General features: G+C 50.8%; 1 protein-coding gene across 2 annotated transcripts; it reads left to right on the forward strand.

Annotated features, from left to right (window-relative positions):
- The first annotated feature begins 4,571 nt into the window (after positions 1 to 4,571).
- On the forward strand, positions 4,572 to 9,598 carry LOC119337807 (non-lysosomal glucosylceramidase-like). 2 transcript variants are annotated; one of them, XM_037610018.1, is made up of 15 exons: positions 4,572 to 4,714; positions 4,839 to 4,898; positions 5,118 to 5,231; positions 5,346 to 5,402; positions 5,549 to 5,619; positions 5,760 to 5,859; positions 5,953 to 6,023; positions 6,117 to 6,217; positions 6,328 to 6,431; positions 6,517 to 6,570; positions 6,666 to 6,721; positions 6,809 to 7,257; positions 7,349 to 7,421; positions 7,548 to 7,609; positions 7,696 to 9,598. In XM_037610018.1, exons 2-15 carry the CDS (start codon positions 4,869 to 4,871, stop codon positions 9,192 to 9,194), a joined length of 2,841 nt encoding a protein of 946 aa, XP_037465915.1. In that variant the 5' UTR covers positions 4,572 to 4,714; positions 4,839 to 4,868; the 3' UTR covers positions 9,195 to 9,598. The 2 variants fall into 2 exon arrangements, with proteins under 2 accessions (XP_037465915.1, XP_037465916.1); XM_037610019.1 differs by having other exon boundaries at positions 4,705 to 4,756.
- Positions 9,599 to 15,558: the final 5,960 nt, after the last annotated feature.

Here is a 15,558-nt window from a genome sequence, read left to right on the forward strand (position 1 = left end):
TGCTTTTTATTCCTATGAGCTTTTGGCGAGGTGTTCATGCATCATTATAGATGATTTCTTTTGTCTCAAATCCTGATTTTGTTGAGGTGTTCATTTTCAATCCGGATCGGCACTGATATGAAAGAAACACGAATCATGCACATTGATTAAGGTTGCACAATAAATACTATTTTTGAAATGGTTAATAGGTAAAATAACATCATATTCAATTTATACACAATTTCTAATCAAATTCATATATAATATGTTAAATTTGGAGTTAGGGTTCAAAAGATATGGATATTTTAAAAAAAGCATTTGATATGTATTGCGGGTTGATTAACTCAGTTATCAGGGGGGTTTCTGAAAAAGAGAAAATTTGACTTAAAGCTGACATGCGAGTTGATTACCAGGAACCGCACGCGCGGGGAGGGGGGGGGGTTATGCGAAAGCGGAAATCTAACTTAAAACAATGTTGCGGGTTGATTACCAGAAACATCCAAGCGTTTTCTGCGAAAGTGGAAATCAAACTTAAAGATAAATTAAGGGTTGATTACCAGAAACATTGAAAAAAATCCATTTTAAAATTGGATGGTTGATTGATTATAAAAAAAGGCCAAGGAATTTCTGCAAAATAACTTTGACACACAAGCTTGTTTGGTCCTTTGATATACAATTTATCCATCAAGAACCAGTTGCATGTTCATCCATGAGATGCAACTTGATCCAGTTATATGTTCATCCTTTACATGTAGTTTTGCATTAACTGACTCAAATGCATGTCCACTCTCAACATTTAGTTAGTCCTTGCATGTCCACCCTTGACAACTCTCCAATTGTATGTCCACCCTTCACATGCAACTTGAATGTAACTAACCTAGTTGCATGTCCATCTTGGACACGAACCTCGCTCGACTCAGTTGCATGTCCACGGTCAACACGCAATTTGTCTTAACCCTGATCCAGTTGCATGTCCACCTCCAACACACAACTTGCCCGAAACCCAGCCCAGTTGCATGTCCACCCTTGACATGCAACTCACTCACCAAGCTGCATATCCACTCACAACATGCAACTCGCTCGACCTAGTTGCAAGTCCATCATGACACACAACTCACACATAAGACCCAGTTGAATGTCCATCATCGACCCAAGGCGACCGATTGGTGAGTGTGCGGCCCTGGATTTCCTAAAACGAAGCTGTCTCCATACCAAACTAAGGATGATTGCTAAAAAGACAAACTAACGATGATCTTGAAGTTGTTTCTTAGCTTGACCAATCGCCGATGAAACCTCCCAATGTTATCATGGACATGCATTGCCTAGGGGCTAGGGTCCAAGGTCGATGATAGATCAATCATTGTGCCATGCGATCATCGACCGTGTCGTCTTCATGGTCTAATTAATGAAAACAACCAGGCGCAAACCCGTCGCCGCACATCCCCATTCTGGGAGATGGGACAGAGGAGTTGGAGCGGGCAGAACGGGCCACATGTCGCCAGACTAATCGCCTCTCACCTCTCTCACCATCCACACCCGGGTGAGAATTTTTTTTTGAGGCTATCTTTCTCTTTGAAAAGATAGAGAAACAAAGCCGAAAAGTTTTCTCGCATTGTTGTGGGAACTTTATGCATAAGTTGTTGCTAAAGAAATAAGTAAAGTAAATGTAAGAGTTTTCTAGATTGGTTTAGGATGATCCAGCACCTGTTAGGCTCTGGATTCCTTTGTACCCTTGTTCAGTGCAAAGGCATGCAAACTGTCATGCACTACTTGCCAATGTGGCAGGGCTACATGGATAAAAAAAAACTTAGTGGGTCCATAAAATATTTAGATTTTAGTGCGCTTACAATGAAAAACTATCCTTTGTAGATGCCATGTTGCCATCATGAATACTACGTGAAGCCATTGCGTGTTTGAACAAACACACGAGCATACGTATCCTCAAGATCAGACATGCAGGTATATCATGTGAATTGGACTTTTCATGGTTGGAACTTGGAAGTCGACGGCTGACTGACTGCTACTGGGTGGCTGCCAGTGCCAAGCTCTAACCTTTAGTCCAACCAGTGGATTTCACAGTCAGACAATCTCCTTTTAACCACCATGTGTGCTTAAAGTAAGATGTTACTCAGAGCAACTCCAACGGGGCCAGCGGCGGAGCTAGAGCAGAATTCCTGGGGGGCGGAACACAAAATGTGAACATTTGAGGCAGCAAAATGCTATTTTTTTCTTCCAGCTAGGCCATCTACTTAATATTTTCTTCATATAATTGTCTTGGCCCCCCAGAGTACACTAAGCTCCGCCACTGAATGGGGCGACCCATTTCGTCCGCCGCCGTCCGTTGGGATCGGCGCGGACAAAAGTGGAGGCCCAACGCGCCGACCCAAACCCAAAATGCGTCCGCTCGCGTCCGTGCCGACACATTTACGGCCCAAATTTGCGCCCCAAATGCGTCGGCGCGGACGCGGAACGGACGCCACGCGCGCCTTCTCGACGTCCGCCACGACCCTACCTGGCGGTCGCCCAACTACCCCCCCCCCCCACGCCGGTCAACTTAATTTATGACTCCGGGCCCACGCGTCAGCGACGGTGGTCGTCCTTTTTCAAACCGACCGTGTGGCGGGGCCGTCCTCATCCACTTTCCGTCCCCATCTAGGCCACGCTCGCTGCCCCGTCGCCGGCAAGCAAACCCTAGCCACCCCAGCCGCTCAAATGGGGCTCTTCTCCGGCAGCAGCATCAAGTCGAAGGGCAAGGCCCCGTCGTCCCCTTCCCCGCGGAGTTCACCCCGCCTCCGCCTCCGTCGGCTCGCCGGCAGAGGCAGCGGGTGAACGTGCCCGTGCACCAGGCGGAGTGGCACTGGCGCCACCGCGTGCCGCTGCCGTACCCCGACGTGATGCTGCCGCACGACTGGCATCTAGATCCGGAAAGGATCCCAGTGCCGGCGGCGCCGCGGTCGGCTAGGGCGCATGCGGAGGAGGTGCGTCGCCGGCGGGCGCTCCTGACGCCGGAGCAGCGCCGCGACGAGGCGTACGCCTTCGATCCCAACTGGGTACGCTGGTTCGCCTTCGAGCACGAGAAGGCGAGGCGGCGCGACGTGCGGGAGGTCGACCGCAGCGTGCCGCCGCCGCCGCTCGTCGTCGGGGAGGAAGACCAGGCGGAAGAAGACGCCTACCAGGCGGCCCTTGCTGCTGTCTACCGGGAGAGCAAGGAGGACGAGCGGCGCAGGGCGGAGGCGGCAGAAGAAGAGGAAGCTCGGTACGAGGCGGCCATGGCGCATGCCATGGCCCTCTCCGCGGCCGGTGACTGTGTGGTGCCGCGGGTGGCCCCGCCATACCCTCCCCGACGCCGTGTCAAGGCCGACCCGGAGCCGCAGTCGGAGCCGGAGCCGGGCTCCATCGCGAGGTTCTCCTGGACGGGAGTGGTGCGCGAGTGGGTGTCCGCGCCATCGGTTTGGATGGAGGCGACCCCGGCGCAGGAGGCGGCCTACCTCGAGCACTGGCGCCAGTGACGGCTGGCCGAGGAGCGGCGTCAAGGCGAGTACGAGGAGATGCTCGAGCGCGACCTCGAGGCGGAGGCGCGTCAGGCTGAGGAGGAGGCGCGCCAGGCTGCGTCTGCATAGGCGGCGGCACAGCCCCCCGCGCTGGCACTCCACCGTCGGAACAGCTGCCCCCGGACTACGTCACTGCCGCATGGGCCACGGCGTTCCCCTGGGCCGGCCCTCCGCCGACGCTCATCGACCTCACCGACCCCGAGGACGCCGCCGCCGCCGCCGCCTAGGGTGCGCTGGGCAGTGCGCCGCCTCGTAGTTAGGTGGTTTTTAATTTCTTTTTAATGCTAATGTGGACGCGTGGACTCTCGCCGGCCTTCCTGCCCGGTTTTAATGTTTAATTAAGTTATTTTCAGTAGAAATATGCATGCATATTTTTTTTGTCGGTGGCGCCAAAATGGGCCAGGCGCGCGTTGGGCGCACACGCCGACCCAAACGCGGAAACGGATGTTCGTGTCCGCCTGGCCGACCCGAACAAACAAAAAGCGGACGAAATCGCCGTCCGTTTGGGTCGCCCGTTGGAGTTGCTCTTATCATTCCCCTGAACACAGCATACTAAGCCAGCTCCATGATACTCCCTCTATAAACTAAATATAAGATCGTTTAGATCACTACTTTAATGATCTAAACTTATAAACTAATTCACCTAAAGGCCTTAAATTTTCCAACTATAAATAGTCTATTCCTTAAGAGAGAATTTGTCAAAAAACGTACTACATCACACTAATTCAACACCCGGGCTGCTATTTCTGATTTCCGATGGAACAAGTCTAAGAAACCACGCGAGTACGCGACAGTCTAGCACGCATCACGGTTGCTTCCAGCGCCCGTCTTTTCCATGAACGGCTAGCTAGCTTGGCAGTACCGGCGAAACTTTGTTCCTTCCGGCATGGTGACGCGGGAATCAGGCTAATTATCGGGAAAGATTTATCAGCGAGGATCGTGACCGGGGAGCATGAATGGCATATTCAACCGCTTCCACGACTGTGATGTGCACGCCTACTTTTCCACGCACCTGAGCATATCTGAATATCTGATGCCACCAGCCAGTCCTTCTGGTTATGCTCCTTGCTTCTCCTTCGTCGCGTCGTCTTCGTCCCCTTCTTGTCCAACGAGTTATATAGACAGCTACCTCGGGTAGCTCCTCAAAAGAGCTGAGCGTCTCAGGGTGCCGTGTTCAGGTCCAGGTACTTTCTCACTCTCCTCCTCCTATGTAGGCGGTTCTCAGTGTACGGATACATTCTTGGTTTGTTTTCAATCTGATGAGCAATCCCGTTCTTCGAGTTGTTGACCATGCTGTATCTGTTCCAGTCGAGTTAGCCCCTTCATCGGTTTCTGAAGATGGGAAGTTCAGAGTTTGAGCAAACCAAGGTATCTCCTGACCTGAAACAGCTCTCCCATTTCTTTGGCTCCTACTACTTAATATTCTGGTGCAATTACTTAATTGACCCTACTCCTCTGGTGGAGGAGCTCGAGGTTCTTCTCCTCTACGATTTTCGATTCTGATCAGTTGTTTTCTTGGATGATTCCCTAATGAAGGTTTCAGTCCATTATAAGCGAACTGGTATGACATGGTTGTTCTTGCTTCAGGCGCACTTGCACGTCGACTGTGCACAGCCACCAGCAATAACTTGGCAGAGGAAATTCGACGATGAAGGAAAGAAGGTTGCTATGCTTAGCATGACCACTGATATCTTCACAATTGTAAGCAAGCATGTCAACATGGACTGTACCTTTTTAAATTTTGCATTTAGAACCAAGAATGCTTACTACCTTTGCTGCATATAAACACTGACCATGGTCATGGTTGTGCTGCAGATACCCTTGATTTTTAAAATGCTTCGACTACACGTCGAGGGAATCGCCAAAAACCAAGTGAGTCCCTCTTCTGTCACTGAACATTCAGCTAATCTGTCTACCAGCATGCGCATGTAGTTGAAATGCCGGTGCAAATTATTCTGCCCAGTCAGTACTCAGTAGCCAGTGAAATTGTTGAACAAGTATCATCTTGTTTCCCAAAGGTTGCCGTCTATGATCCGCTCAGGAAATGGATGGACAACTGCTACCGCGGGGTACCCCTCGGCGGACTAGGGTAAGTTCTTTCGATGTTTCGGGTCCTGATTTTGCTCTGAGACTTGCCTCGGTTGTGTTGTGACATTCATGCATGGCCCTGCAGCTGACTGAACTTCAGATGACAGTTTTACTCAAAGTACATTCTCTTCTTCTTTTCAGTTCAGGAAGCATAGGGAGAAGCTACAGAGGGTACTTTCAGCAGTTTCAAATATTCCCCAGGATATATGAAGAGAAGCCTGTCCTGGCCAACCAGTTCTCAGTAATAATAAATTTACACTTGCTTTCATGAGTTTCAGTGCTCAATTTATGGTGGAAAAACGTCTTATATTGCCCACTATTTTCACCTGTCTAGGCATTCGTTTCGCGGCCCGGCGGGAAGAGCTACTCCACAGTGTTGTCCGCACCAACTGCTGATCTTCTCAAGTAAGCAGTGAAAGCCTCACAAGCTCACCTGTATATCGTTCATCTGATTATGCCAGTCAGAGATACCATACAAATAATTGTGCACATTTGCAGGGGAATAGACAAAGCCGGTATCGGGTCTTGGGACTGGAAACTGAAAGAGAAGAATTGCAACTACCATGGCTTGTTCCCAAGATCTTGGACTGTATATGATGGTACATTCCTTACCTGACAGAGATAGTTGTCGCCAGTAACAATGCCGATTAAGTTTGTCTGGCAGGACCTACTAAGTACTAACCTTCTATGTTCCACAATTGCAATGTAGGTGAGCCTGACCCTGACATCAAGATCACCTGCCGTCAGATATCGCCCTTCATCCCTCACAACTACAAGGAGAGCAGCTTTCCCGTCGCGGTTTTCACTTTTACGGTATATTTTCTTCTTCAGCAAATCAAACAAATGATGCCACATGAGTGGTTCAGCACCTAATTTTGATCCCTGATGCTTGTACCAGGTGCAAAATTCTGGGAGCACACCTGCAGATGTCACCTTGCTCTTCACATGGGCTGTAAGTGCAAAGCCAACACTCTGCTCTTCAGAACAGACACAACATCTTTGTAGCATGGATTTGACCTTAATTTTGCTTGTTCGTCATCCGTGTAGAATTCAGTGGGTGGAAAATCAGAACTGACTGGGAATCACACCAACTCCAGAATCAAGTAACGAGCACGACAAATTCATTTGATGCGGTTGTAACAGGCAGAAATCTCTGACAATGACAATGTCTTCTTCCATGTCGCGTCCAGAGCGCGGGACGGCGTTCATGGCGTCCTTCTACGCCACAGGACGGCGGACGGGAACCCTCTGGTGACGTTCGCGATCGCGTCTCAGGAGACCGGCGACGTCCGCGTCACCTGCTGCCCGTCCTTCGCGATGGGCCCGTCCACCCCCGGCGGCCGCGATCAGTTCACGGCCAAGGACATGTGGGACGAGGTCAAGAAACACGGTTCCTTTGGCGAGGCCACAGGCGGGGCGCCGCCAGCGTCGTCGAGGCCTGGATCGTCTATTGGGGCGGCGGTCGCGTCGACGACGACGGTGCCGGCGGGGGGCACGCGCGTGGTGTCGTTCGCGCTCTCGTGGTCGTGCCCCGAGGTGAAGTTCCCCTCCGGGAGGACCTACCACCGGAGGTACACCAAGTTCCTCGGCCTGGATCGAGACGCCGCTGCTGAAAAGTTGGCTCACGACGCCCTTCTCGGTGAGATCTCCAAGGGTTCTTGGTTGATGAAAGATTTCTGAATCTCTATGAAGATTGAGATTTCTCAAATATTTGTTGTGTCTGCGTGTAGAACACATGGCTTGGGAGTCGAAAATCGACGAGTGGCAGAGGCCTATCCTGCAGGACAAGAGGCTGCCTGAATGGTAAGAAATTCAGATTAAGCTCAGTGTCAATCACTGACATGTTTTCCCCCATTAAACTGCCAAATTATTGAATTGGTCATAGTTTGATTCCAGAACAGAACAGGTGATGACACGATTGTTTTTCAGGTATCCGGTTGTACTGTTCAACGAGCTTTACTATCTCAACGCTGGAGGCACCATTTGGACAGGTAATTTACACTGATCCAACTGAACTCTGAAGTCACAAATTTATCTTCGGCAACGGTCCGAAATCTGAACTTTTCACTTGTCACAGATGGGCTGCCTCCGAAGAAGACCAGCTTCGCCTCGTCAAAGTACGGGTCGACGACGGAGTCCTTCACTCTCGACGGGTTCCGCGCAGGTGATCTCGCTGTGGACGGTATCCTGAGCGCGATGTCGACGGCGGAGGAGCGGCTGGAATCATCGTCGGCGTTCGGCACGGCCCTGCTCGGCGACGGCGAGGAGAACGTGGGGCAATTCTTGTACCTGGAGGGGATGGAGTACCACATGTGGAACACCTACGACGTCCACTTCTACTCCTCCTTCTCGCTGCTCTCCCTCTTCCCGGAGATCGAGCTCAGCCTCCAGCGCGACTTCGCCCGCGCCGTACTCCTCCACGACCCGCGCCCCATGCGCACGCTCGACGGCGTCGACGTCCCACGCAAGGTGCTCGGCGCCGTGCCGCACGACATCGGTCTGGCCGACCCCTGGTTCGAGCTGAACGCGTACATGATCCATGACCCGTCACGGTGGAAGGACCTCAACCCCAAGTTCGTCCTCCAGGTGTACCGCGACGTCGCCGCCACCGGGAATGTTGCGTTCGCGTCGGCGGCGTGGCCGGCGGTGTACCTGGCCATGGCGTACATGGACCAGTTCGACCGTGACGGGGACGGTATGGTGGAGAACGAGGGCCGCCCCGACCAGACGTTCGACCTGTGGTCCGTCTCCGGGGTCAGCGCGTACACCGGGGGTCTCTGGGTCGCGGCCCTTCAGGCGGCGGCCGCCATGGCGCGCATCGTCGGCGACCGGGGCGCGGAGGGGTACTTCCTCGAGCGGTACAAAAGGGCGCAGCGCGTGTACGACGGCGAGCTCTGGAACGGCTCCTACTTCGACTACGACAACAGCGGCGGCGCGACCAGCAAGTCCATCATGGCCGACCAGCTCGCCGGGCAGTGGTACGCGCGCGCGTGCGGGCTGGAGCCGATCGTGGAGGAGGAGAAGGCTCGCAGCGCGCTAGGGACGGTGCTGGACTACAACGTGATGCGCGTGCAGGGCGGCGCGGTGGGGGCCGTGAACGGGATGCGGCCGGATGGCGCCGTCGACGCGTCGTCGTTGCAGTCCAAGGAGGTGTGGGTCGGGGTCACCTACGGCGTTGCCGCCGCCATGCTCCACGAGGACATGCCGGAGGCGGCCTTCCGGACGGCGAAGGGCGCGCACGACGCCGGGTGGGGCAGGGACGGGTTCGGGTACGCGTTCCAGACGCCGGAGGCGTGGACGTCCGACGCCGGCGGCGGGTACCGGTCGCTACACTACATGCGGCCGCTCTCCATCTGGGCGATGCAGTGGGCGCTATCGCCGCCGGAGCTCCATAGGGACCTCCGGGTGGTTCCGGGTTCGGTGTCCGCCGTAGCGTCGCCGGCGGAGGTGGACCTGGCGCGGGAGAAGTTCGAGAAGGTGGCGTGCATGCTGAGGCTGCCGGAGGAAGTGCAGCACAAGGGGTATCTCAGAGCCATCTACCAGGTACTCCGGCAGATGCTGCTCCCGGAATCCTGATTCTCACGGGTGGAACTTCCAATTTTAGCCCTGAAACATTCGGTCGTAAGGTCGCACGATTCTTAGAGCAAGGCCTATGGAAGAAAAATACTCCCTCCGTAAAGAAATATAAAAGCGTTTAGATTATTTCTTTACAGAGGAAGTACGTAAAAAAATTGGCAGAAATGCAAATTTCAAAAATAATCACAGAAAGTTGTTGTGTAGCTCAAGTTTCATGGTACCCCGTGACCAAATGTCTTGCGTGCTTGTAAATTTTAGTGTTCACATGACAACCAACGAGCTCAAAAATAAACTGCTCAACAGCGCACACAAGTTTGAGCACCAATTTTGTAATTTTCTCTATGAACTCTTGGAATGTTATTTGGACACAAAAAATTGCAAGCGCCTACAATATTTCGTCATAATCCATCCCACAATGTTCAGAATTTTTGGATTTTCTACTTTTTTATAATTTTACTGTTCATGGAGGTACCATGGAGCTCTTGCTATGAAAAACAGCTCTCAATAATAAATAGTCCTAAGTATGGTTCAACGGAAGTGGCACTTCGAGCTTTTGATTGAGAGCACACTATTTAATTGCGCACATACCCACCACCTCTTTGGAAGAAAAAAAAGATTAGGGTTTCTTTGCCTCCTACCATCGCAGGCTCGCCTCATCTCCGGTGGCCTTAGGACCATGAAGGCACGGCGGAACGTGGCTCTTGCCGGCGGGAGGGATCTTGCTATGCTTTTAGTCGTTTTTGTCATTTCGTTTAGGGTTTGTGTCCTACTTGAGAACATGAGGGGTTGGCGGCTCCCTGAAGATGGAACAAGGTTCTCCCCGCCAAGCCCCATTTCGGTGATGTATCTAGCATCGTCAGAGGGAGTGTGGAGGTGTGTTGCCGGCAGTGTTGGGGAACGTAGTAATTTCAAAAAATGTCCTACGCACACGCAAGGATCATGGTGATGCATAGCAACGAGAGGGGAGAGTGTTGTCCACGTACCCTCGTAGACCGAAAGCGGAAGCGTTATAACAACACGGTTGATGTAGTCGTACGTCTTCACGATCCGACCGATTCAAGTACAGAACGTACGGCACCTCCGAGTTCAGCACACGTTCAGCTCGATGACGATCCCTGGACTCCGATCCAGCAGGGTGTCGGGGATGAGTTCCGTCAGCACGACGGCGTGGTGACGATGATGATGTTCTACCGACGCAGGGCTTCGCCTAAGCACCGCAACGATATGACCGAGGTGGAATATGGTGGAGGGGGCACCGCACACGGCTAAGGAACGATCACGAAGATCAACTTGTGTCTAGAGGTGCCCCCTGCCCCCGTATATAAGGGAGCCAAGGGGGAGGGGTCGGCCGGCCAAGGAGGGCGCGCCAAGGGGGAGTCCTACTCCCACCGGGAGTAGGACTCGCTTCTTTCCTAGTTGGAGAAGGAGAAGGGGGGAAGGAGGAGGAAGAGGGAAAGGAAAGGGGGGCGCCGCCCCCCTCTCCTTGTCCTATTCGGACTAGGGGGGAGGGGGCGCGGCCAGCCCCTTGCCTCCTCTCTTCCTCTCCACTAGGGCCCATGTAGGCGCATTAAGCCCCGGGGGGTTCTGGTAACCCCCCGGTACTCCGGTAAAATCCCGATTTCACCCGGAACGATTCCGATATCCAAATATAGGCTTTCAATATATCAATCTTTATGTCTCGACCATTTCGAGACTCCTCGTCATGTCCGTGATCACATCTGGGACTCCTAACAACCTTCGGTACATCAAAACATATAAACTCATAATATAACTGTCATCGTAATGTTAAGCATGCGGACCCTACGGGTTCGAGAACTATGTAGACATGACCTAGAACTTGTTTCTGGTCAATAACCAATAGCGGAACCTGGATGCTCATATTGGCTCCTACATATTCTACGAAGATCTTTATCGGTCAAACCGCATAACAACATACGTTGTTCCCTTTGTCATCGGTATGTTACTTGCCCGAGATTCGATCGTCGGTATCTCAATACCTAGTTCAATCTCGTTACCGGCAAGTCTCTTTACTCGTTACGTAATGCATCATTCTGTAACCAACTCATTGGCCATATTGCTTGCAAGGCTTATAGTGATGTGCATTACCGAGAGGGCCTAGAGATACCTCTCCGACAATCGGAGTGACAAAACCTAATCTCGAAATACGCCAACTCAACATGTACCATTGGAGACACCTGTAGAGCTCCTTCATAATCACCCAGTTACGTTGTGACGTTTAGTAGCACACAAAGTGTTCCTTCGGTAAACAGGAGTTGCATAATCTCATAGTTGTAGGAGCTTTGTATAACTCATGAAGAAAGCAATAGCAACATACTAAACGATCAAATGCTAAGCTAACGGAATGGGTCAGGTCAATCACATCATTCTCCTAATGATGTGATCCCGTTAATCAAATAACAACATATGTCTATGTTTAGGAAACATAACCATCTTTGATTAATGAGCTAGTCAAGTAGAGGCACACTAGGGACATTAAGTTTGTCTATGTATTCACACATGTATCATGTTTCCGGCTAATACAATTCTAGCATGAATAATAAACATTTATCATGATATGAGGAAATAAATAATAACTTTATTATTGCCTCTAGGGCATATTTCCTTCAGTCTCCCACTTGCACTAGAGTCAATAATCTAGATTATACAGTAATGATTCTAACACCCATGGAGTCTTGGTGCTGATCATGTTTTGCTCGTGGAAGAGGCTTAGTCAACGGGTCTGCAACATTCAGATCCGTATGTATCTTGCAAATCTCTATGTCTCCCACCTGGACTTGGTCCCAGATGGAATTGAAGCGTCTCTTGATGTGCTTGGTCCTCTTGTGAAATCTGGATTCCTTTGCCAAGGCAATTGCACCAGTATTGTCACAGAAGATTTTCATTGGTCCCGATGCACTAGGTATGACACCTAGATCGGAAATGAACTCCTTCATCCAGACTCCTTCATTTGCTGCTTCCGAAGCAGCTATGTACTCCGCTTCGCATGTAGATCCCGCCACGATGCTTTGTTTAGAACTGCACCAACTTACAGCTCCACCGTTTAATAAAAACAAGTATCCGGTTTGCGATTTAGAATCATCCGGATCAGTGTCAAAGCTTGCATCGACGTAACCATTTACGACTAGCTCTTTGTCACCTCCATAAACGAGAAACATATCCTTAGTCCTTTTCAGGTATTTCAGGATGTTCTTGACCGCTGTCCAGTGATCTACTCCTGGATTACTTTGGTACCTACCTGCCAAGCTTATTGCTAAGCATACGTCAGGTCTGGTACACAGCATTGCATACATGATAGAGCCTATGGCTGAAGCATAGGGAACATCTTTCATTTTCTCTCTATCTTCTGCTGTGGTCGGGCATTGAGTCTGACTCAACTTCACACCTTGTAATACAGGCAAGAACCCTTTCTTTGCCTGATCCATTTTGAACTTTTCAAAACTTTATCAAGGTATGTGCTTTGCGAAAGTCCAATTAAGCGTCTTGATCTATCTCTATAGATCTTGATGCCCAATATGTATGTAACACCCCGGATGTAACTTTCCATATTTGTAACTCCAACTCTTGCCATTTTCGGCATTGTGATATGATATTCCCTCCGTGGTTGGGTTTTTTCTTCTTTTTGCATTTTGTCCATGTCATGCATTTCATATCATGTCATCATGTGCATCGCATTTGCATGCGCGTTCGTCTCATGATTCCGAGCATTTTCCCCGTTGTCCGTTTTGCAATCCGGCACTCCTATGTTCCCCGGCGTCCCCTTTTACATTTTTCCATGAGCGGGTATTAAACTTTCTCAGAATGGACCGAGGCTTGCCAAGTGGCCTTGGTATAACACCGGTAGACCACCTGTCAAGTTTCGTGCCATTTGGAGGTCGTTTGATACTCCAACGGTTAATCGGGTAACCGCGAAGGCCCCTTTCTCTTTGCAGCCCAACACCTCTCCAAAGTAGCCCAAAACCCAGCAAACTCCCCTCCATGCTCTCGGTCGTTCGATCACGATCGTGTGGGCAAAAACCGCACTCCATTTGGAGCCTCCTAGCTCCCTCTACCTATAAATACGTGCACCCCTCCTCCATTTCCGGATCCCCAAACCCTAGCCCGCTCCTCCTCCGCCGCCGGACACGTCCGGGCGAGCCGGACGCGTCCGCCGCCGCGCGCAGCCACTCCGGGGCTGCCACGTGGGCCTCCCCGCCGCCGAGCCACCGCCGACCCGCGGGCCCGCCGAGGCCCGTCGCCGGCCACCGCGGCCCGCGAGCGCCCGCCGCCCGCTCCGCCCAGCGCCCCCGCGACCCCGCCGCCCGGCCGCTGCCCGCCTCCGCGCGCCGGCCGCCGCCCGCCGCCGCCGCCCGGCCGCGCCGGTGCGCCGCCGCCTCGCCTCCTCGCCGCCCAAGCCGGCCCCGCGCTGCCCTCCGTCGCCACCGCGCCGGATCCGACCGGATCCGGCCGGGCATCTCCTCCCTGCCCCTCTCCGACGAGCTCCGGCGAGATCCGGCCACGCCTCGGTTCGCGTGCCGGTGAACCCCTCGGTTGACTTTCCCCGACCCCAAATTTCGTCTGTCTTTTCTCTGTCATAAAATTGTTGCATGTTCATCGCATCATATCTCTGCATCCATAACTCCGTTTCGTGCGTATAATATGTCAAATTGTTCGTCTCGACGAGTACTTCATTACATCTCATTGCATCATTTTCATTTGAGCTCATCTTGATGCCCGAAATGCTGTTGGAAGAGGGCTATGTGATGTTAGTTTCTGTTTCTTAACAGAACATGCACTTTTGTCATTTTTACCATGATTAATGTGTGCATCTTATGAACTTGAGCCCTACATATGTTTTGATCTATGCCATGCCAGCTTTACAGGGGTGTATACCATGTATTTTTGTGATCTCTGTGGTGACTAGCACAAGCATGCAAACTAGGGATGATAATGTTGCTGATTTCAGGAACTTAGTAATTGCACTAAGTCATGCCCTGCTGTTATTTTTATGACATGTGTTCATGTTGTTTCAGAGAGATCTATGCCCATTTTGAGCATGATCAGTAAGGGTGTTTTGAACATATGGATGTGCTCTATCCATCCATGCCTTTGTTGGCATTTATGGAGTAGTCTAGCATGTCATTTTCGTGCTCTATTTTTGCTTCAAAATGTTTCCTGGCAGATTGTTTACATGATATTCAATTTTCACAAGGTTGTTGTAGTTGATCCTTGTATGCTATGATGTTGTTCTTGCCATGTATAGCTTCTATGCCATGTCTTCTTGATGGGTGTATGCTTAGTTTATCATGAGATGCTCTGTAGTGAGTGCATCGAGCTCACGAACATGCCTACTTGTTATCTGTTTTTGCCATGTCCAGTTTTTCTGCTAAGTCTGAGATCTGTAATGAAACTTGCTATGTTTACATGGGTGCCATCATATCCTCTAGTCCTTTTTGGCTTATGGTCAGTAAGGGACTTTTGATCTACGCTTTGAGTAAATTTCTGCCATGTCTTGTTTTGCTATTATAAGTTCCTGTAGCTTGTTGTTTGCTTGCTCTAAACATGCCTTCCTGATGTTAATTTCTGGCATACTAGTATTTTCACTAAGTCTGTGAACCTGATATTTTTTGCACTTTCACCATGCTTGATTGAGCCTGTTATGATGTGATTTAGCCGTAGCTCAGTGTTCCTCTTTTGTTAAGCATCTCCTGTAGATCACTGCCATATGCTTTGTTTTTATGTTGGGGTGCTGTAGCATAGTTTCTTGTTGCATGCTAAGTAGCATCGTGCTGTTAAACGCAGATTCGCGTCATTCTTGTTTTGCTTGTCATTTGCAAACCGTGCATCCGTTTCCGGTGATCTTCATATCGATTTCAACCGAAATCATCTCATCTTTCCAGCGGCATACTTGGTTTGCCAAGTTGATGCCTTATTCATCATTTTCCTTCCGGAGCACACATATGCATTGCATATCACATCTCGCATAGCATGTCATGTATTGCATCATATTGCTTGTGCATTGCTCCTTGTTTGATTGTTGTTCCATTGCTTGTGTTCTTGCTTTGGGTAGAGCCGGGAGACGAGTACGTGAACGAGGAACCTGTTGAGAACGCCTACGAGGATCAAGCCTTCGACAACTCTGAGAACCTTGCAGGCAAGATGACCATACCCTCGAAATCACTTCTATCTTTGCTGCTAGATGCTCTCTCTTTTGCTATGCCTATGCTATGTTACCTACCACTTGCTATACCATGCCTCCCTATTGCCATGACAAACCTCTAACCATCCTTTCCTAGCAAACCGTTGTTTGGCTATGTCACCGCTTTTGCTCAGCCCCTCTTATAGCGTTGCTAGTTGCAGGTGAAGA

This window comes from Triticum dicoccoides, chromosome 7B (genome assembly GCF_002162155.2).
Source record: "Triticum dicoccoides isolate Atlit2015 ecotype Zavitan chromosome 7B, WEW_v2.0, whole genome shotgun sequence".
In the NCBI taxonomy this organism is placed as follows: domain Eukaryota; kingdom Viridiplantae; phylum Streptophyta; class Magnoliopsida; order Poales; family Poaceae; genus Triticum; species Triticum dicoccoides.

What these genes read in the sequence shown, in the direction of transcription:
- LOC119337807 (XM_037610018.1), top strand. Translation starts at nt 4,869, where the DNA reads ATGGGAAGTTCAGAGTTTGAGCAAACCAAG. An exon ending in AGGGAATCGCCAAAAACCAA is followed by an intron (nt 5,403 to 5,548) that starts GTGAGTCCCTCT and finishes TGTTTCCCAAAG; the next exon opens with GTTGCCGTCTATGATCCGCT. An exon ending in GACAAGAGGCTGCCTGAATG is followed by an intron (nt 7,422 to 7,547) that starts GTAAGAAATTCA and finishes ATTGTTTTTCAG; the next exon opens with GTATCCGGTTGTACTGTTCA.